This window comes from Dryobates pubescens, chromosome 19 (assembly GCF_014839835.1).
Source record: "Dryobates pubescens isolate bDryPub1 chromosome 19, bDryPub1.pri, whole genome shotgun sequence".
In the NCBI taxonomy this organism is placed as follows: domain Eukaryota; kingdom Metazoa; phylum Chordata; class Aves; order Piciformes; family Picidae; genus Dryobates; species Dryobates pubescens.
This window is the reverse complement of record NC_071630.1, coordinates 13,472,031-13,492,735: the sequence shown is the minus strand read 5'-3', so window position 1 is coordinate 13,492,735 and position 20,705 is coordinate 13,472,031. Positions and strand designations below refer to the sequence as shown.

Sequence of the window (20,705 nt, the reverse complement as noted above, 5' to 3'; positions counted from 1 at the left end):
TCTGCCTGACTCCCTCCATCTCCCCCAAGCCCCTCACTGCTGGGCTGCTCTTGGATTTATCCCACGCTGGATTTATTTTGCAAGGATTTTAAAGAGGAAAAAGGAAAAACTAAAGAGAAAAACAAAAAGGAAAAAGGAAAATGGAAAAAGGAAAAAAAAAAAAGGAAAGGGAGCTCCAGCTCCCCCCTGGCCAAGGAGGCAGCCGAGGCTGATGCTGATGGTGTTGTGGTTGTCACCTCACTGTACCAAGCCCAGAGGACAGGAGTGCAATACGGAAAGTCCCTCGGCTCCGAGGAGGAGGAGGAGGAGGAGGAGGGAAGCCCTGCTTGGGGCAGGAGTGCTGTCCATTAATGTGAATGTAAATAGTGTTCTGCAGAGGTCCAAAAAATTAATAATTATTAATAATAATAATGGTGATGATGATGATGATGATAGTGATAATAATAAGAGACATTTGCCAAATAAAAAGGTGATGAGGAGGCGCTGGTGGCTGTGGTGTGGGGTAGGGAGGCTGGAGGTGAGCAGAAGGCGAGTGCTCAGAGGAGCCGTAGCATTTGTGTTGGCAAAAATCCATCCTGTCCGTTTTCCACAGGGGAGGAGGAGGGAGGAAGGGCTTGGGCAAAGGCCGTGGTGGTGCCAGTCACACAGAGGACCAGTTGTGGTTGTCTTCTGTGATGGCTGTGCCACGCTGCGCCACAGCATGGGGCTTGGTGCATGGGACACCCCCAAGGTAATGGTACCAGCCCCGTGCCACCGGCACCAAGTCCCACTGCAGGTTTCTGGGCACCCCAAGACCTTGGTGCATCCTTCCCAGGGGGTTCTGTGCATCCCAAGGTCTTGGTGGATCCTCTCAGGAGGCTTCTGTGCACCTTAAGGTCTTACTGCATTCCCCCGAGGGGATTCTGTGCACCCTGGGACCTTAGTGCGTCTCTCAAGAGAGGTTCTGTGCGCCTCAAGACCTCAATGTATTCCCACCAGGTTGATTCTGTGCAACCCAAGACATTGTTGCATCCCCCGAGGCAGGTTCTGTGCACCCCAATGTCTTGGTGCATCCTCTGGATGGGGTTTTGTGCACCCCAAGATCTTGGTGCATCCCCTCCAGAGGGATTTTGGTGCCCCCCTGAGACTGGGAGCTTTCCCAGGTGCCCCTTGCGTGACCATTCACTTTATTTATGATGTGACATATGTAATATTGTCTATTTTTCTTACATTTCCTGAGAAGAGGTAATATATAAGAGTATTGCAGATGCACCTGCTGGGGGTGTCCATCCCCTCCCTGCCCTTCCCACCACACGTGTCCCTGCGTGTCCCCACCTGTCCCTGGCCCCTCTCTGCACCAGGGCTCTGCCTCTCTACCTCCACCTCATCAGGAAATCATGGACGAGGGCAGCCCCACAGCATCTGCTCTCGTTTCCACTCCCTTCTGGTTTGCTTTTATTTGCAATTCTTATTCTTGTTTTCATTCTTTTCTTTTTTTGTTTGTTTGTTTTGTGGTGTTTGGGTTTGGTGGTTGGGTTTTTTTGTTGCTGTTGGGTTTTTTTTGTTTGCTTGTTTGGGTTTTTTTTAACTACTAAATCATATCCCCAACCTTGCATTGAAACCAAAAGCCAAGGAAGGGAGGGAGGGGACAGGTGGCACAGCTTTAGCAGTCATCCAAACCAGAATGACAGCTTTAAAGTGAAATGTTTCCCAAAAAAAAAAAGGAAAAAAAAAAAAAAGGAAGAAAAAAGGGGGGGGAAAAAAAGAAATAGTGGCCGTGGGGCTAGAGCCATTTGGACACGGAGGGGACCGTGGTGGCCAGGGAGTGATGGGTGCTTCAACGGGGTTTCTCTCCAAAATGGTGTTTGGGGCATCAGAAGCCAGGGGACACGTGGCCCATGATGTGTCTTTTGGTGGCTTGGTGGAATCTGGGAGATGGTTGATGGATGAGCAGCCATGAGGTGCTGGTGGCGTAAGGACGTGGCGGTGGCTGTAGGGCAGCTTGGGGACATGGGGTGCCAGGGTCGCCAGGCACAGTCCTCTGACAGATCAGATCCCTGTGGCCGCCCACAGCTCCACTTTGTGGGTTTCGTCCTCACCGTCGTGGCTGGGGCCGGTGTTGGTGGCCTAGGGACAGGCTGCCAAGGTCCAAGACCCTGCAGGGAGGTAGAACCCTGAGTGCTGGTTGCTGCACCAGGCTGGAGGAGGTGGCAGGAGAGATGTGGCTCCCCTCTAGTGCCAAGCATGGTACTAGGGCCTAATCCCTGGTGGGTGAGGGTCTCTCCAGCTCCTTCCTCATGTTCCCAATCTGAAATCCCAGCTGAAACCAAAGTACCAACCACCAGCAGGGCTGGACACCCTGGCACAGGGGTCCCACACCTGCCTGGGCTCTGCTCCATCACTGCCCAAGCCCCTCACAGCCCCCTGCATCCTCTCCTTGCCCTCCTCCATCAGATTCCCCTTCTCCTAGGGGTATCCTCATGGATCCTGGTGGGTCTGAGTCTGGGGACAAGATGTCACCTTGTTCCCAGGCTCACAGACACTGTTCTGGGGTGTCCCCACCACAGTGGCAGCTCCAGGCGGTTCCTCCAATGCCAGCAAATGCCACAGCCCCGGGAGAGAGGTGTCGTGCCACTGTCCCCATCTTGCTCATGGCTGCATGGGCAGCACCAGTACCCTGGTCCCAGTGTTACCATGGCAGCTTTGGGGATGGAGACACTGGGGTGGCACAGGACTTGATGGAAGGGCTGGAAACCAGAGCCCCTCACCAGTGCTGAGTGGGCATGGGGGTGATAAACCAGAGCTCCTCACCAGTGCCAGTTGGGCACAGTGGCAGCCTGCCCTGGCCCTCCATGTGGGTTTTGGGGGGAGGTCAGCCCAGAGATGACGTGGTAGGACTTTCCTTCGGCATGCTGTCCCCCCTCCCCTTGCTGTTCCCTGCTTTCTCTACGTGTACTGTATGTTTGACCTGTGAAAGATGTAAACTTTATGATTCAGGTTATGTCTGTTCTTAACTCTGTATCTGTGTAATAAAGACAATTTAATATCAATTGGAGGCTCCATAGCCTGGGTGCCCTCATTCCTCTCATCCCCCTCCCCTGACAGCACCCTGCATCCTCAGCCTCAGAATCACAGAATCATAGAATGGCAGGGGTTTGAAGAGACCTCCAGAAATCATCGAGTCCAACCCCTCTGCCAAAGCAGGATCACCTAGGGCAGCTCACACAGGAATGCACCCCGACAGGTCTTGAAAGTCTCTAGGGGTCATTCTAGCCCCGGGGTTGGGCAGCTCTAAGAAGGGGTGTCCACAGCAGGAGACATTCAGGATTGTCCCCATGGAAACAGAGATAGAACGGTTTGGGTTGGAAGGGACCTCAAAGATCATCTAGTTCCAACCCCCTGAGACGGGGCAGGGATACCCGTAGAGCAGCTTGCTCAATGCCCCATCCAACCTAGCTTTGAACGCTTCCAGGCTGGGAACCTCCGCAGCGTCTCTGAGCAACCTGTTCCAGTGCTTCACCGCCCCCACGGGGAAAAATTTCTTCCTGATATCCCTTCCCTGCTGCAGATGCTGCACCCTCTCGGGGTGCTCCCGTGCTCTCCCCGTGGCGGGGAGCTGGCTGCGCTCCCCAGCGCCACCAGTAGAGTCCACAGACAAGGGAGGTCTTGAGGGTCCCCAAACACGGAGGCATCCCTCGGTGCAGATTTGCGTCCCCACTGCCTCCCCCGCGGCTCGAATCCCTCCGGCTCCCCTGCCCTGCCGGCATGGGGGCGTGGCCCAGCTGCGCCTCTCGCCCCTCATTGGTCGGTGATCTAAGAAAGCGGCGCGGGGGCGGGACAGGCGCGATGTAGTGGCGGGAAATTCGCACGTGGCGCCGCTCCGCGCAGGATGTTCGCAGGTCGGGTGAGGTGCGTACGGGGCTGGGGGCGCGGTGGGGAAGGACTGGGACCCGCCCTGAGGGTTCGACGGAGCTGGTGAGGGGTCTAGAGAACAGCTCCCACGAAGAGCAGCTGAGGGAACCTGTGGTTGTTCAGCCTCGAGAAAAGGAAGCTGAAGGGAGACCTTCTGGCTCTCTACAACTGCCTTGAAGGAGGCTGGAGCGCAGTGGGGATCAGCCTCTTCTCCTGAGGAACAAGCAATAGGAGAAGAGGAGACAGCCCCAAGTTGCACCAGGGGAGCTTTAGTTTGGACATTGGAAGAATTTATTTTTTTTTCTGAAAGTGTTCTCAGACTCTGGAACAGGCTGCCCAGGGAGGTAGTTTCAGAGTCGAAGAGATGTGTTGCTAAGGGACATGGTTTAGCACCACACTTAGTAGAGTTAGATAATGGTTGAACTCGGTGAGTTTAAAGGTCTTTTCCAGCCAAAACAATTCTATCATTTTTGCTCAAGAATAGGAGTGTTTGTCCATCTGTGGGCTCAAACCAAAAGTCCAAGCCTGGAAGGGTGTGGGTTTGCCTTTTTTTTTTTCAGTGATGCTCCCTCTGTGCAGCCCAGGAGCTCAAGCCCTGCCTCATCTTCCCCTTCCCAATCAGCTCACTGTAGTACTTGCACCTGTTTGTCTTTTTTTTTTTCCCCACCCAGAGGGAGCTGCCTTCAGGTCCTCTCTGTAGCCCTCCTGAGCTGGGAAATGGCTCAGTGTGGAGAAAGCTTTAAGAGCCTTAACTCCTACATTTCTGGGGTCTTGCCCCATAACTGCTTTGGTGGCATCCTTCTGCTGGAAGTACCCCTAAATCCTCAGCCTGGCCAGCATTCTCCTTGAGGTGGTGTTGAATGTCTGCTTAGCTATGAAATGGTGCTTATCAGATGGCTTTTTACCCTTGTTCTTGGCCAGTTCTCTCTTCCTGGACACTTCAGAGATCTGGTGGCAGGACCCATCATCCATGGCAGGGGAGGAGACGTCCTGGGATGTGGCAGAGATGGCAACTCTGCAGAAAGCTGTGGATGAGGACTCAGACCTGAGCCACCCAGAAGGGGACAGTGCAGAGGAGCTGGCTGTGCCTGACCCGGTGAGTGCCTGGCTCAGTTTGCAATCAGTTCTTCTTGTTTCCCTAAGGAAAGGGGGGGGATTTTCTACACCTCACTTCAAGTACTTCTGAAAGTCAAGAGTAAACTGATCTTGAGGCCCCTCATGTTAAAATCCCTGAGCTGAGAAGCTGGAGATGGAATGGTCACTCTCCTGCTCTTCAGTTTTCACTGCAGGGATTTGTGCCTAGCTGAGCCCAGCTCCAGTCTATCACCAGCTTAAATCTTCAGTACCCTCCAGCAGCTCTGGTGCTGCTGGGGCACCTCTGCTTTACAAGCAGGCAGTGGAAAGGAAATACTTACCTAGTTTTGTTCCCCAGTGGAGCTGGGAGTTGAGCTCCCCTTTTGCGGGACACGCTGATGTCCCCAGTGCCCAACTCACCCTTGTCCCCAGCCTAAGGGCACTACTGGTGGGAGTGCAGCATTAAAAGGTCCCAGTCCAGGGTGGGGGTATCCCTGCTCTCTGTGCTGTTCACATGAACCTTGCTTTGGCTTTCAGGAGCTGGAGGCTATCAAAGCCAAAGTGAGGGAGATGGAGAAGGAGGATGAGAGGCTGAAGGAGTTGCAGCTGGAAGCTGAGAACCACCTCATCATGAGCTCAGAAGCAGGTGTGTGCTGTTCCTGGATGCTGCTGTCACCCCCTCAGGGATACCTTTGGGACACAAGGTGGCAAAGGGAGCCAGAGCATGTGGCTCTGCCTCTCTGGGCAGCCAGAGACTGGACACACAAGGTGGGTGAAGGATGGAGTCCCAAGCATGGCATAGTCCAAACACAGGTTATAGCCACTCTTAGCTCTTACCTGTGCAGAGCCAGATGTAGTAAATTAATTTAATTAAACTGAATTGAATTAAGTAATTGAACTTTGGAGTTTAGCACCAACAGCCTCAGTAGAGCAGTTAGCTGGTGGGTTGTTGTGTTGTGGGGTTTTTTTTGGTGGAGAGGAGGCAAGGAGATGGAGAAGGGAGCAGTGTGGGGATTTGGGCACACATAGATGTGACCAGGGACCTGAGGAGCTTTGCAGTGGCTCACCTTGGTGTTGTCCATGCTGGGAACAACCCTGCAAGGACAGACATCTATCTGGCAGAGCACATCCCAGCACAACCCTTCGTCTTTGCAGCTCTCTTCCCAAAGACAACCGAAGAGAAGATGGAGGTTGACCAGCGATCCATCTATGTGGGCAATGTAAGTGGGAAACCCTGGGACAGAGCCCACTTTGCTGCTCCTGGCCCAGCTGGACTTATGGCTAAGATCCCTACTACAGGGGCCCATCCACCCCTCACCAAATGCTGACTGGTCCCATCCCAAATGCTTCTCCTCTGCCCAGCCCGGACTAGGAATGTGGCTCAGCATCTGCCCATGATCCTCAGCCACTTGCAGATAAATGTCAGCTCCTCAAAATATCCCCCAGGAAGCTGCAGGTCATGTGATGTTGCTTGTTCTCCCAAAGAGAGGGGAGAGCTGTCTCTTGGATTTAGGTTTCCAGGATGGAGTGTTCATCTGAAAGGGTCTCCTGAACCTCAGGGTATGGTGAGGCTGTGGCAGCAAGGCGTGAATGTGGTCAGCCAGGCTCTTTGCCTCATGAGATAGTGTGTGAATGCAGACCTGAAAGCCAGGGTGGGCTGTCTGGTGATGCTGGAGGTACTGGGACTGTCATTGCAGGTGGATTATGGAGGCACAGCAGAAGAGCTGGAGTCCCACTTCAACAGCTGTGGGCAGATCAACCGAGTGACCATCCTCTGTGACAGGTTCTCAGGGCATCCCAAAGGGTCAGTGTGCCTGCAGGGGCTGCAGAAATGGTCTCGAGGGTGCTGCTCTGTGCTCCACAGCCTTTGGGGGCAGTGGGGTGTGCCTGGGGCTTTGCTCACCCCATCCTCTTGCAGGTATGCCTACATCGAGTTTGAGGAGAAGAGCTCAGTGAAGGCTGCGGTGGAGCTGGATGAAAGTGTGTTCAGAGGCCGTGTCATCAAGGTAGGAGCTGGATCAGGCCCTGGGGTGCTGCATCCACCCATCCCCCACGTGTGTGGGGCTGTGCCAAACCCTGGTGCTGCAGCACCAGCTGAGCCATCTCCTGCCTTCCAGGTGCTCCCCAAGAGGACCAACATGCCAGGCATCAGCACCACCGACCGCGGGGGCTACCGGGGTCGCTTCCACCTCCGGGGAGGGTTGGCCCAGCGGGGAGGCTACTATGGAGGGCAGTACCCAAGGGTGCGAGGGAGGACGTACAGGTGAGCAGCTGGGTTGGAGGGGGGTTCCTTGTGTCCTCTGTGGAGCAGGGTGTCCCTGCATGGGGATGGCCATCCTTTGCTCTGGCTGTGCTCAGCATCTCAGCTTTGCACTTCTCACCCTGGTGTGGAGGGGAGTGTGGAGAAGGGTTCTGGCAGGAGTTATCCTCCTGGAAGCCTGTGCTAGAAATGCCTCCTGCCTATCATATGCTGTTAGCATCACCCCAGTGTCTGTGAGGTCAACAGGAGCTGGGTGGCCACTCCAACTAGGACACAAGCACCTCAGGGGGACTGTGCAGCCAGGTGGGGGAAGGACTGCAATTTGCAACCGGTGAGGGCACAACAAAGCCATCCTCGTTGCCATCCTGGCATTCCTTCCATCCCCAGTGCAGGCCTGCAGCTATTCTCCAGCACACTTCCTACTGCTCCTGTCTGGGAACTCACTGTGGATTAGCTTCAGTGATGCCCTGGTCCTCTTGGCAATGCAGGAGGAAGTGAAGAGGAGCTCTAGGGCTAGAAGAAACACCTGAAAATCTGATGCTGTCCCCTTGTCTGCACAGGGACTTGGGTATGGAGTGGGTGGTCATTGTGTTTCCAGTCTGACTGGTCCCAGAGCTGTGCCTGTTTTTGGGGCTAGGGTTCAGTGTACCTGGGACAGGAGGGGAGGTCCCAGCTCTTGGAGGGGAGGAGCAGGTAGCTGTTTCCCACTGTTTTAGGATGTTGGTTTTGTTCTTGTTTAGGGGTCGGGCAAGGCTGCTGCCTTGGTATTTTCCATACTAGGAGGGACTGGACTGCCCCAATGATGCCAACACGACTGCAAAGGAGACAGGACTGAAGAGTTAAAAACATACCAATCCAAGCCAAAAAAAGATTTGATTTTGTTTTAAATGCCATCTGCCTGCCCATGAGGATTACTGGTGAGGCAGCTGCATGCTGGGCTGCGGGAGGGAGGCCTGGATCCAACTCACCTGCCTGTCAGCCAGATCCCTGCCCACACCCCAGGAGGGGCTCACCTCGGGGGATTGAGCTTCCTTCAAGAAGGGAAGAACTCTCCAAGACCATCAGTCTCATCCTCATCCCATAGAAAAGAGCTGTGCTGGAGGATGTGGTTTGGCTTTGAGGTGTCTGAGTGTCTTCCACCACCCCACCACAAAGCTGGACCTGTCCTGCTGAAGCCTGTGGAGCACCCTCAGCTTTGGCAGATGTTCCTACAAGAGCTGGATGCTGCTTTCTCTTGTTTGTAGGAAGATCCCAAAGACCTTTCCAAAGAGATTTTTCTCCTTCAAAACAGAAATTCTTGGGTTTGCAGCTCTAGATCTGCCTGCTGGGGAGCTGCTGCTTCAGCAGCTTTGAGTGTTTCTGACCTTGCTCTTGGGAAGAGGGTGGAACCTAATGATGTTTTGGGTCTGGTTTAGCTCACTGCTGTTGTTGTACATCTAAAGGAAAGGAAAAGCATCTGTTGCTATTTCTCTGGGAGCTTCTCTATCTTGGTGTCACAAAACCCTTTCCCTTTATTTCAGAAGCCAAAACCCCCCTTGTACCCCCTCCTGGTTTTATCCCAAAGCTACAGGGATCAGGGAGTGCTGCCAACTTGGTTAATTTCTAGCAGCATTACAAAATCATCTCCACTGTTGCAAATTTGGTTTGATCTTCCTCTTTCCTCCCATCACCATTCCCACCATGGGTCTTCTATTTGGGGATGAGGTGAGCCCAGCTGAACTAGAGGGTCCAGAGTAAGGTGCACCTCAAGAGCTGGGCACTGGGAAGCAGGTGCTGCCTGGCAGTGCCCCTTTCTGCTGTTTGAGCCCTCAAAATGCTCACTTTTAAAGGAAAAACTTGGTGATGAAGAGGGGACACCAGCAGGCAGTGTTACTGTGAAGTGCTGCTTTGGAACCAGGTTTATTATGTAATTCTCACGCTAATCTTTTGGGATCCTTGGCCAGGATTCCTCTAACTCAGCTGTAGCAGATGTGACCGACTCCTAAAGCAGCTTTTCACAGCTCAGGGGGCACTGCCAGGCTAAAAATCCCAACAGTATTTTTTTTCCTTCCCTCCCCCTTAGGATATTAAGAACTGTTTTAAAGCTTGGGGCCTTAACTCTCTGTCTTGTGTCGGTTTTGCGTTTCGCCCAGCGTGCTGCCCAGCCTGGCCTTAAAACTCAGCTACCCTTAGATGTGGAGTATTAGACTGGCTTTTCCTAGGGCATGAAATGTTTCATTTAGTAGCTTTGTAAGTTCGGGAGGCTTCCTTTTCTTTTAACAAACCTGACTCTGGGGTGTTAGGACTCTCTTGGAAGAGGAGAGGCTGAGCTCGTGTCTCCGGGGAGCGAAGGGCGCAGATTGTTTTACGCGAGGGTGTTTCGGGAGAGCGCGCAGCTGTGCCTCGTTTGGATGGTGGGAGAGGCTGAGGGCTTTCATCTCCCCTTGTCTGGCAGCTCGTTGTTGTTAACTGTATTTAAAGTCTGTTTGAGGAGGTGTTGTGAGTGTCACTTATTTTTAAAATAAATGAATCCTGTTGTGTTAACTTCATCGGCAGTGAGACCGCTGTGAACCCACACCCCGCTGCTGGCTGGGCCGTCTCCAGGCTCTTTGTGTCTTTTGGAGCTGGGCAGCCACCTGATGTTTGTATTTTATCCATTTTGAGGTGTTGTTTCTAACTGATTAGGCACTTGAAGCACAGACTGATGCCTGTGGGACAGGAGTAAAGGGATGTGGAAAGCTCAATGCCTGTGTTGGCTGCACGGCCTTGTGTAGTGTGAGCAGAAGTGCCCCAGAAGCTGGGGATGCTTTTCTAGGATGGTTTTGTTTCTTCTAAGTACCTGCTATTAATTAGATTGGGTTTAATTAGAACTAGGAGGAGCTGCAAGGGGAGGAAGATGCTGACAGAGGTCAGTTTGGGCTGAGTCAAGCAGCTGGGCAAGCCTGCTATCTTATGAGGAGTGGCTGAGGGAACTGGGGTTGTTCAGCCTGGAGAAAAGGAGGCTGAGGGGAGACTTTATGGCTCTCTACAACTCCCTGAGAGGACGTTGGAGCCAGGTGGGGCTTGGTCTCTTCTCCCAAGGAACAAGTGACAGGACCAAAGGAAACTGCCTCAGGGTGGGTTTAGTTTGGACATAAGGAACAATTTCTTCCCCAGAAGAATCACCAAGGCCTAGACCAGACTGCTAAGGGCAGTGGAGTCCCCATTTCTGGAGGGATTTCAAAGTGGTGTAGATGTAGTGCTGAGGACCATGGTTTAGTGGTGCCCTGGCAGTGCTGGGTTAAGGGCTGGACTTGATGATCCTGAAGGTTGTTCCTAACCAAAACGATTCTATGGTCTCTCAGTGCAGCTGGGATAAAGGCACACTATCTTCTGACATGGCTGACCTTCCTCAAGAGCTGCCTCTCATGTTACCTGAAGGCATAAAAGCTCAACAAAATGCAGGCAAACCTTGCAGGTGTCAGGTTTATTTTACATAGAATACATATCAAATATTACACAGACTGCAGGCAATATTTACATCACTTGGTAGGCAGGCTCCTGTACAGAGGGGATGTTCTCAGGGCTCAGAAGGGAAGAGGCAGAGCTTCAGCACACCTGCATCATCATGGAGTTCACCATGCTATCAAAAGCCCTGGAGAAGTAAACACACACAGTGGGCTGAAGGAAGCAGATAGTTCTGTGCAGCAGATCTCTGGTGGCAAAACCAATGGCTAATGATAGCTCTAACTGGTTAACAAGCTGGCTTTCCCTCAGCTGAACATGTGGCTTTAACTAGAGCAAGATCTGCTGAGCTAATGATGACTTAATTAAGCTCAGACTTGAAACTGCACTAGACCTTAAAGGCCTTTTCCAGCTTGAATGATTCTAAGCTGAAGCTCAGGTTTTATCCTGGCTGTAGAAGTGCCTCAGCAAAGTATAAAGTAACTTACAGAATTGTTCAGGTTGGAAAAGACCTTTTAAGATCCATGAGGAAACATTTGTTTGTTGTGAGGGTGCCACAGCACTGGATCAGGCTGCCCAGAGAGGTTGTGGAGTGCAGTTGTTCACTTTTGAACCTGCTCTCCTTACCTATATTTTCACATTTACCTATAAGCCAGGCAGTTTTTTCTCCCCAGTTACTAACTTTTTTGAATCCATGTTTCTAACACCAGTTCTGAGGTGGGAAGGAGAGTTCAGTGTAACTTCTCCCGAGACTTATCAGCTCTCTGTTGTCCAGCAACAGCCTGAAGACAGCAGAGCTGCTCTCCACTCAGTGAGTCAGGCACAGCTGAAGGGTCAACCACAGGCTTTCTTCTCTTGGGTCCTACTACATCACAGGTAGGTCCAGAGAGATGACACAGACCAAAAAGATGACAAGGCTCAGAAGGATCAGGCCTGATGCACCCACTCACCTGGACTGGATGCGGTCCCCAGGGTTATAGAAAGGGTTACACATGATGTCTGTGTATGAGTTGTGCAGCTTTCTGAACATCTGAAAAGGGAATGTGGTTTCATGATGAGGATTATTTATTTTCTTTTTGGCTTCTCAGCACTTTATGAATCAGGGGAAGCAACAAAACCACTGCTGTGGCAAGCTGCGCTCCGACTTCCTGCACTTACGCTGCGGATCTCATTGTCTCGGAGTGCCGTGTTGGAGGAATCCACCACCATGACAAACTTCACCTTGGAGTTTGTCACGTAGCCATATCTGTGCAGCTGTCAAGGTACCTGCTCCTGGCACACCAGAGCCTGGCAAAGCCATGAAATGTGCCTAGGGTGGGCTGAGAGAAACAAGCTGAGAGGAAATGCCATGGTCCTGCCATGCCCAGCACACAACCAAGACTGAGGTAAGCAAAAGCAGACTGCATAACTTAGAGTCACAGAATCAACAAGGTTGGAAAAGACCTCAAAGATCATCAAGTCCAACCTGTCACCCAAGACCTCATGACTACTAGAGCTATCCTGTTTCTACCTGACTTGTGCCACCTTTGACTCCAGGTCAGGCTCGCTCACTGTCAGTTTCAGAGCCAGCTTTCAACCAGCTCTCTTGGTAAGGGTTTCTCTCTCAACCCTTTCAATGGCAAAGCCACCTTATTTTAAGTGTTTTTTGGGGAGACTGAAGCAGAAATCTGGAGATCTACTATCAGCCAGTGTGATCTGACCTGAGACCTTTGGCAATTAACCACCAGTTTGTGAAAATCCAGAAAGAAAACATGGACCTCTTGGAACAGAGCCAGATGAGGTCACAACAGCGGCTGGAAGTCCTCTGCTGTGAGGACAGGCTGAGAACGTTGGGGTTGTCCAGCCTGGAGAAGGCTCCAGGGAAACCTCCTTGTGGCCTTTCAGTACTTAAATAAGCCAATCAGAAAGCTGGGGACAGACTTTTTGGCAAGACCTGTTGTTACAGGACAAGAGGTGATGGCTTAAAATAAAAGGGAGATTTAGACTGGGTAGCAGGGAAGAATTCTTTCAGCTGAGGGTGGTGAGACCCTGACCCAAGTTACCCAGAGAGGTGGGAAATGCCCTGTCCTGGGAACCAGGGTCAGGTTATTTGGGGCTCTGAGCAACCTGCTCTAGCTGCAGATGTCCCTGCTGACTGCAAGGTGTTGGACTAGACTTATAAAGGTCCCTTGCACCCCAAACCATTGTATGATTCTCAGTCTGGCTGCACCAGGCACTCTTCATGTGTTGCTCCCCCTCATTTAGGCTAAAGGTGAAGTTTTGCACCACCTGGCTGGGCACCAAAGCAGCTGCTGAACTGACCAAGGCACCAAACTTGAACCTTGCTGCAACAAACAGGTCAGGGACCAAGCCTGTGTATTTTATGTTGCTGTCTTCAATCTGGCACCAAGAATGAAGAGAGGTTCTCCATATGGAGCCCCTCCCAGCAGCCTATAAACACACAGTGGTGTGGCAAAAGATACACCTTGTAATCTTCAGTGGGGTAGAGGAGCCCCAGGTAGAGCTCCCTCTGATCTACCAGAGCTTTGCCCATGGCAGAGATCTTCTCATCCACGACATCAAGAGAGGTGTGCACAGTGTAGTGGAACTTCAGCTCGTTCTCAGTTGGAACGCTCCGGATGTAGAGGGGATAGTTCTGAGGAGGAGAACAAATTAGGCTGAGTAGGACCCAGCCACTCTTCTGTGTGACAGCTGATGCCACAATGGTGCTCTCACCCACTTCTGCTGCCAGAGGTAAGCTATTTTAACCCTTTTACATTCACAGCTGCCATAGCACAGCCCCTGTTTGCAGCCTGCAGCAGTTGTGAGGCAGATCTGTCACCCTACACTAGTAACAGGAGAATCATTTGCACAGACACTGTATAAGGCTTGTCTTTCCACTGCTTGACCAGTCCCCCCGTTGTCCCAGGAGAGCCTGTCCTCATGCAGTCTCTGAGCAAACCCCTTCTGCTCTCCTGGCAACAGGACACCAAAGGGCAATCTCACCCTGCCCAGCTCTCCCAGCCTCTTCCTGCCCAGACTACTTCAGCCTTCACTGTCTGCCAAGGCTCTGTGTTGATCCCCACAACCTGACACCTTGCATGTTCCCTCACACCTACCCCACAATCTCACCTGGCCCCACAGTTCCAGTACTGCACCCCTCATGCCTCACAAACTGAGACACAGCCTCATTCCCATTCCCCTTACCCCTCCTTAAACTGCATGACCCCACCTGGCCCAACTGCTCCACTCAGGACCCACAGCTCCACCTGGCCCCACTCAGGCCCCCAAACCTGAGGCTCAGCCCTGTTTAGGTCACACAGCACCACCTCACTCCCCTATCCTCCTCCGAGGCCCATCCCCTCACCACTCACCCTTCTTCATGCCCCATGACCACACTTGGCCCCAATGTCCCCCTCATGCCCCACACCCCGAGGGCCAGGCCCCTCTTCCCCACCCTGTCCCATAGCTCCACTCATTCCGCCTCTCCCGCAGGCCCCCACATCTCAACCTGACCTCTCTGTGCCCCCTTAGGCTCCATAGCTCCCCCTCGCTCCCCCTCTCCCCTGAGGCCCAGCCCCTCTTCCTTCAGGCCTCATGATCACCCCTGGCCCCACTGCCCTCGTCAAGCCCACATCCTGCGGCCCAGCCCCCGTCTCCTCAGTGCCCTTCAGCTTCACCTGCCCTCCGCTCCGTCCCTCCTCGGCCCCCGCGGCGCTCTCCCCGCCCCACCTCCTTGGCGATCACGGCGATGCACACCGCCATCTTGGCCACGCCTCCGCCCGCCGCCGGGCCCCCGCGCCGCTCACGTGACCGACGTGGCTCACGTGACGGGCGGCGCTCACGTGAGGCGGGGCGGTGTTGCCATGGCGAGGGCGCTGCTCGTGCCCCTCTGCCTCTGCTGGGCCCTGCGCCCCGCCGCGGCCGCCGCGGCCCCCAACATCCTCCTCCTGCTCATGGACGATGTGAGTCGGGCCGGGGGGGGCGGGGAACGCTTCTCGCAGGGGGAGACAGGGGCCGGTGTCACTGCGAGGAAGACACTTGGAGAGGGAGGGTGATGCTGAGCAGGTATTGGGGGGGGGGGGGCTGTTCCCAGGTGGGAGCTTGAGATGCGGGAAGGAGTCACTGCGGCTGACAGAAGTCAGGGACTCGGCTCCATAGGGAGCTTGTCACTGGGGTAAGAGTGTGATCCTGTGGTGGCCCACCTTCTCCCAGACCCTGGGAATGGAATGGGTGCTTGGCAGGGCAGCCTTCTGCTGCTCTCTGGGAGGAGGGGATGGGTGGGTTGGTTGGTTGGCAGGAGGGGGTTGGTCTCTTCTCCCAGGCAACCAGCACCAGAACAAGAGGACACAGTCTCAAGCTGTGCTAGGGGAAGTTTAGGCTGGAGGTGAAGAGAAAGTTCTTCACAGAGAGAGTTGTTAGCCATTGGAATGTGCTGCCCAGGGAGGTGGTGGAGTCCCCATCCCTGGAGGTGTTCAAGAGGGGATTGGATGTGGCACTTGGTTGTGAGGTCTGTGGTGACAGGTTGGACTTGATGATCTTTGAGGGCTCTTCCAACCTTGGTGATTCAGTGATCTGTTCTTGGTGTGTGTGCAGCACATCAGGGATGCTGTGGTGTGGTCCTGGAGCTCACACGAGCATTGTGTCGTGTGAGGTAGGTCCAAAGCTGTGCTGCTGTCGAGGCAGAGGTTTCATCATGTTGATTCCCTATGAACCTTGTCCTGCAAACTTTTCTGGACATCCTGAGTGCACATCAAGAGCCGTTTTGGGGCTTGACAAGGCTTGTGTTTTGAAAATGTGTCTGGAGCATTTATTTGTGCTCCCCAGAAGTCTGTCTCACTGCCTTCTGCAGACCAGAGATTCCTTGATGGGCAGGATGCTACCACGGTGGCCTCCACGTTCAGCTGCGTGCTACATCCATTCCCAGTGTCTGTGGAATAAAATATTGGGCACTGTGCTGTGATTCATGATCAGACATCTCAAGCTCAGTGATTCAGGCACAGCTCAAAGGCTGATGTGATGATCTGGAAAGTTTGAAATAAGCAGGAATATTTGAGTGAGTTTGTAAGAGCTTACACTGAAAGATGTGCCCCTGTACTCAGCACTGGTTAGGCCACACCTTGAGTCCTGTGTCCAGTTGTGGGCCCCTCAGTTTAAGAAGGACTTTGAGACTCTTGGACGTGCCTAGAGAAGGGCAATAAGGCTGGGGAGAGGCCTTGAGCACAGCCCTGTGAGGAGAGGCTGAGGGAGCTGGGGTTGCTTAGCCTGGAGAAGAGGAGGCTCAGGGGAGACCTTATTGCTGTCTACAACTACCTGAAAGGAGGTTGTAGCCAGGCAGAGGTTGGTCTCTTCTCCTGGGCAGCCAGCACCAGAACAAGAGGACACAGTCTTAAGCTTCACCAGGGGAGGTTTAGGCTGGAGGTGAGGAGAAAGTTCTTCACAGAGAGAGCTGCTAGCCATTGGAATGTGCTGCCCAAGGAGGTGGTGGAGTCCCCATCCCTGGAGGTGTTCGATGTGGCACTTGGTGCCATGGTTTAGTAGTCATGAGGTGCTGGGTGACAGGTTGGACTCGATGGTCTTTGAGGTCTCTTCCAACCTTATTGATTCTTTGATTCTATGTTGTGCTCAGTTGCTTTTGTTCTTGAGTCCTTTCCAGGTTTTGTGTTAAGAAGTGGTGAAGGTGGAATTGGCACTTACATATGCAGCACTGGTGAGGCTGCACCTTAAATACTGGGTTCAGTTTTGGGCTCCTCACTTCAGGAAGGACATTGAGGTGCTGCAGTGGGTCCAGAGAAGTGCAGCAAAGCTGGTGAAGGTTCTGGAGCACAAGTCTTGTGAGGGGCAGCTGAGGGAACTGGGGTTGTTCAGCCTGGAGAAGAGGAGGCTGAGGGGAGACCTTCTGGCTCTCTACAGCTCCCTGAAAGGAGGTTGGAGGCAGATGTGAGTGGGTCTCTTCTCCCAAGGAGCAAGTGACAGGACAAGAGGAAATGGTCTCAAGTTGCACCAGGGGAGGTTTAGACTGGAGATGAGGAACAATTTCTTCCTCAAAAGGGGAGGGTTGCCAAGGCCTGGCTGAGGCTGCTCAGGGCAGTGGTGGAGTCCTCATACCTTGAGGAGTTTCAAAGTCATGTAGATATGGTGCTGAGGGACATGGTTTAATGGTGACCTGGCAGTGCTGGCTTAATGGACTCCATGACTCCAAAGGTCTTTTCCAACCTTAATGATTTTAGGACTGTATACTTTATGCAGGAGTCTAATCCTCTTACCTCCCAACCTCTTCATGACTGCAGAATGAACTCCACCATCCTTGGCAAAGGCTGAAACCAGGGTATCTGGGTGGCTATCAAACCTTGATAGAATCATTCTGGGGTCAAGACTTGGGTGTGTAGCTTATAAAAATCACTGTGGCAACATCATCTGACAGCTGCAATGGCTGACAGCTGGAGCAGTGCTGAATGAGGTGCAGCTACAAGTGCAGACAAGGAAGCTCCAAGAAATGTTGTGGAAGCCCAAAATTATTTCCTGAAGAGCTGAACAAGAATGAAACTAATTCTGCTAAACCTTTTTTGCTCTGTACACTGGAAAAATGGAAAAAAAAAATCAAACCAAACCCCAACCACTGAGGAGTAGAAATGATCACACATTTGCTGCTCCCTCAAAATCTTTTCACTTCTACACCATGCAGCAGTCTCAGCCATATGGATAAGGAACCATGTTCATTGTCAACATGTTCAAGGTGCTGCTACCCTCGTGTTTTACTTCTTTTCAGGTGTTTTAATCTCATCTCTCAGGTGTGTTTGCAGTTGAAATGTGTTCTGTGCCCTTTTAAGCTGCTGGAAAAGCTGGTGAGAGTGCATGTGTGGCTCAAAGGGTGGGCAAGCTCTTATCTCCTGTTCAGCCAGCTCATCAGGACTGTTGTTTTCAGAGTGTTCCTACACTCCTGGATGAGATAATTACCTTGTAAGCCTGGTTTTTCAGGCCAGTTGAGCCTTGGGCAGTCCATCAGCCCAGGAGCCACTGAATCCTAGGCTGCATCCCCAGCAGCATGGCCAGTAGGTGGAGGGAGAGGATTCTGCCCCCCTGCTCTGTTCTGCTGAGACCCCACCTGGAAGCCCTCTGCTGTGAGGCCAGGCTGAGTTGGGGTGGTTCAGCCTGGAGAAGAGAAGGCCTCACAGAGACCTTAGAGCAGCCTTCCAGTATTTGAAGGGGGCTGCAAGAGAGCTGGAGAACATCTTGTTACAAAGAGATGGCGTGACAGGATGAGGAGTAATGGCTTCAAACTGCAAGAAGCTGGATTTAGATTAGACATAAGATGTTCTTCCCCATGAGAGTGGTGAGGCACTGGAGCAGGTTACCCAGAGAAGTTGTGGAAGCTCCAAGCCTGGAGTGCTCAAAGCCAGGTTGCATGGGGCCTTGAGCCACCTAGTAGGAGGTGTCACTGTCTGTGGCAGGAGTGTTGGGGCTGGATGATCTCTAAGGTCCCTTGCAACCCAAACCATTCTTCTGTGACTCTGTTGCTGCCTGTGAGTTAGAGCAACACAGTATTCTGGGTTTTAGTCTTTCTTGGTGACAAAGACACAGAGGAATGAAGAGCTCAGGGGGGCTCCTGCTGAGCCCATTTAATTCACAGCCCAGTGTTAGGTGGTGCCATTAAACTGCTCCTTGGTCAAACCTCAACACCCAGCTCTGCAGCTCTTCAGCGAATGTTCTTCTCCAAGCTACACAGCTGCAGAGTGGATGTGAGCCTCAGATGGGACCAGACAGATGGCTTTCTAAAGATCTTGATACATTCCACCCCCTGTATCAGTTGCTCACCTGATAAGCATCTGTATTAAAGGAAGTCATTGCCTTTCTTTTGAAAGCATAATATAATCTCTAGCAACCACGGTGCCTAATTGCTCATTAAGTTGTTCCCTTCTAGAACCTTCTGCTTTAAAGTCACTTCATTTTATTTGTATTATTACCAGTAATGGTTTTCAGCAATGAAGGTAGACAAGGTGATGGGAATTTTATGGCTCTCCTGGGGTGTGACCTCTTTGAATCAGGAGGAAGACACAAGGTGAAACCACTGTGATGCAAATAAGCCAAGTGACAAGTGATGCCTCTGGCAGGTTTCTCTCCAGAGCTTGCTTTTAAAACAAACCCTGTCTGTCTTTTCCTGCTGCACTGCTGTGGAGTTGAGACCTTTTCCCTTGCATGTCTAGCTCTGTGTACACAGACAGATGCAGCAGGCTGAGGTGGAGTCCTGGGGTCAGTGGTCCAACACAAAGCCAAGTAGCCAGGGGCTGCAGGGTCGGATTTGCAGCTGCACAGCCCTGAGCATACCTTGTGTAACTTGGTTTCCTTGGTACCTGTGTGCTGCCTGGTATTTGGGCACTTCAGGAAGAGTGAAGGTGTCAGGGTTTGCAGCCAGCTCTCATGCAAGTGCTTTAATGCTGCCAGCAAGCTGTTTAATCTCATGGGTGCCTCGGTTTCCTGTTCACCAGTGAAAAGTGTGATGAGTTCACAGGGCTGGGGAAGATAATTTTTATCGTGTTTGTGAAGTACTCCCTAAGCAGAACCATGTGGCTGGTGTGCCAGTCTGGCCCAGGAGGATCAGAGAATCACAGAATGGTTTGGGTTGGAAGGGACCTTTCAAGGTCATCCAGTCCAGCCCCCTGCAATCAGCAGGGACATCTGCAACTGGAGCAGGTTGCTCAGAGCCCCAAACGACCTGACCTGCAATGGTGCCAGGGATGGGGCATCTCCCACCTCTCTGGGCAGGGTCTCATCACCCTCAGCAGAAAAAATACCTTCCTTTTATCCAGTCTAAATCTCCCTCTTTTAGTTCAAAACCATCACCTCTTGTCCTGTCAGAGCAGGCCCTGCTCAAAGCCTACTCCCAGCTTTCTGTTCAACCCCTTTAAGTCCTGAAATACCATAAGAAGGTCTCCCTGGAGCCTTTTCTTCTCCAGGCTGAACAACCCCAACTCTGTATGGTCTCACAGCAGAAGGCTTCCAGCCCTCCCATCACTGTTGTGGCCTCCTCTGGCCCTGCTCCCACAAGTCCATGTCCCTCCTGTGCTGAGGACTCCAGAGCTGGACCCAGCACTGCAGGTGGGGTCTCAGCAGCGTGGAGCAGAAGGGCAGAATCTCCTCCTTCCCCCTGCTGCCCACACTGCTGGGGATGCAGCCCAAAACCAGCTGGCTTCTGGGCTGAGGGTGCCCCTTGCCAGCTCATGTCCAGCTTTCCATCCCCAAGGAGGAAGGCAAACACTATGAAGATTTAGAAATTGGAATGTGCTGCCCAGGGAGGTGGTGGAGTCACCATCCCTGGAGGTGTTCAAGAGGGGATTGGACGTGGCACTTGGTGCCATGGTCTAGTCATGAGGTCTGTGGAGACAGGTTGGACTCGATGATCCTTGGGGGTCTCTTCCAACCTTAGTTGTACTGTGATACTGTGATGCCTCAAAAGCTCTGTGCAGCCAGCAGCAATCTCCTTGTGGAAGAGTAAAAGTGCATCTTGTGGTGTGTTCTTTCTGCAGATGGGTTGGGGTGATGTAGGTGCTTTTGGGGAGCCTTCTAAGGAAACTCCTAACCTAGACCAGATGGCTTCAGAAGGGATGCTGTTCTTGGATTTTTATACTGCCAACCCCCTCTGTTCTCCATGTAAGTAAACCTGAGAGTGAAGCTAGCACATAAACATGCCACCTTCTGTGGGGATTGGGATGGTGGCCAGCATCTGACGTGACCTAGCAACCAAACCAGTGATTACCCTCGGGGCAGAGCTTGGATTTGATGCTTTGATCTTGCATTTTTCTCCCTTTTAATTTGTTTTGATTGGGAAGGTGGTGGTGGTGGGGGAAACAACACCACCACCCTGCACTCTGCAGTTCATGCAAAGCCCTGGGTTAGTGATCAAATCAGTCCAGCTAAAGGATTCTTTGCAACATTACAGCCTCAGCCATGAGGGGCTTTTCAGCTTCCTTTGGCACAAACAGCCAAATTGTTGCTGCACAAAACAGCCTGTGCATGATTTGTCTAATTCCATTGGCTTTGGTGAGACTTTCATGTGAGGAATGACAGCAGAGTGTGTCCT

At 52.4% G+C, this 20,705-nt stretch overlaps 3 protein-coding genes across 5 annotated transcripts in view; 2 read left to right on the top strand and 1 right to left on the bottom strand.

Annotated features, from left to right (window-relative positions):
- Positions 1–3,868: 3,868 nt before the first annotated feature.
- PABPN1L (PABPN1 like, cytoplasmic) lies at positions 3,869–8,005 on the top strand. The gene is made up of 8 exons (XM_009904452.2): positions 3,869–3,888; positions 4,813–4,987; positions 5,503–5,611; positions 6,121–6,185; positions 6,663–6,769; positions 6,884–6,971; positions 7,083–7,228; positions 7,966–8,005. The coding sequence occupies exons 1-8, from the start codon at positions 3,869–3,871 to the stop codon at positions 8,003–8,005; spliced, it is 750 nt and encodes a 249-aa protein (XP_009902754.1).
- A 2,646-nt stretch (positions 8,006–10,651) lies between these two features.
- TRAPPC2L (trafficking protein particle complex subunit 2L) lies at positions 10,652–14,419 on the bottom strand. Its single transcript, XM_009904454.2, has 5 exons — positions 14,360–14,419; positions 13,111–13,283; positions 11,807–11,894; positions 11,599–11,678; positions 10,652–10,838 (listed from the first exon to the last, which is right to left on the bottom strand). Exons 1-5 carry the CDS (start codon positions 14,390–14,392, stop codon positions 10,793–10,795), a joined length of 420 nt encoding a protein of 139 aa, XP_009902756.1. The 5' UTR covers positions 14,393–14,419; the 3' UTR covers positions 10,652–10,792.
- A 47-nt stretch (positions 14,420–14,466) lies between these two features.
- GALNS (galactosamine (N-acetyl)-6-sulfatase) overlaps positions 14,467–20,705 on the top strand; it is a 65,892-nt gene continuing 59,653 nt past the window's right edge. For 2 of the 3 annotated variants that reach the window (XM_054170033.1, XM_054170034.1), the window contains exon 1: positions 14,467–14,592. In XM_054170033.1, coding sequence (XP_054026008.1) covers positions 14,591–14,592 — 2 coding nt within the window. In that variant the 5' untranslated portion in view covers positions 14,467–14,590. Of the gene's footprint in view, positions 14,593–20,151; positions 20,276–20,705 lie in introns of all 3 variants that reach the window. The other variant, XM_054170035.1, reaches the window with a different exon arrangement.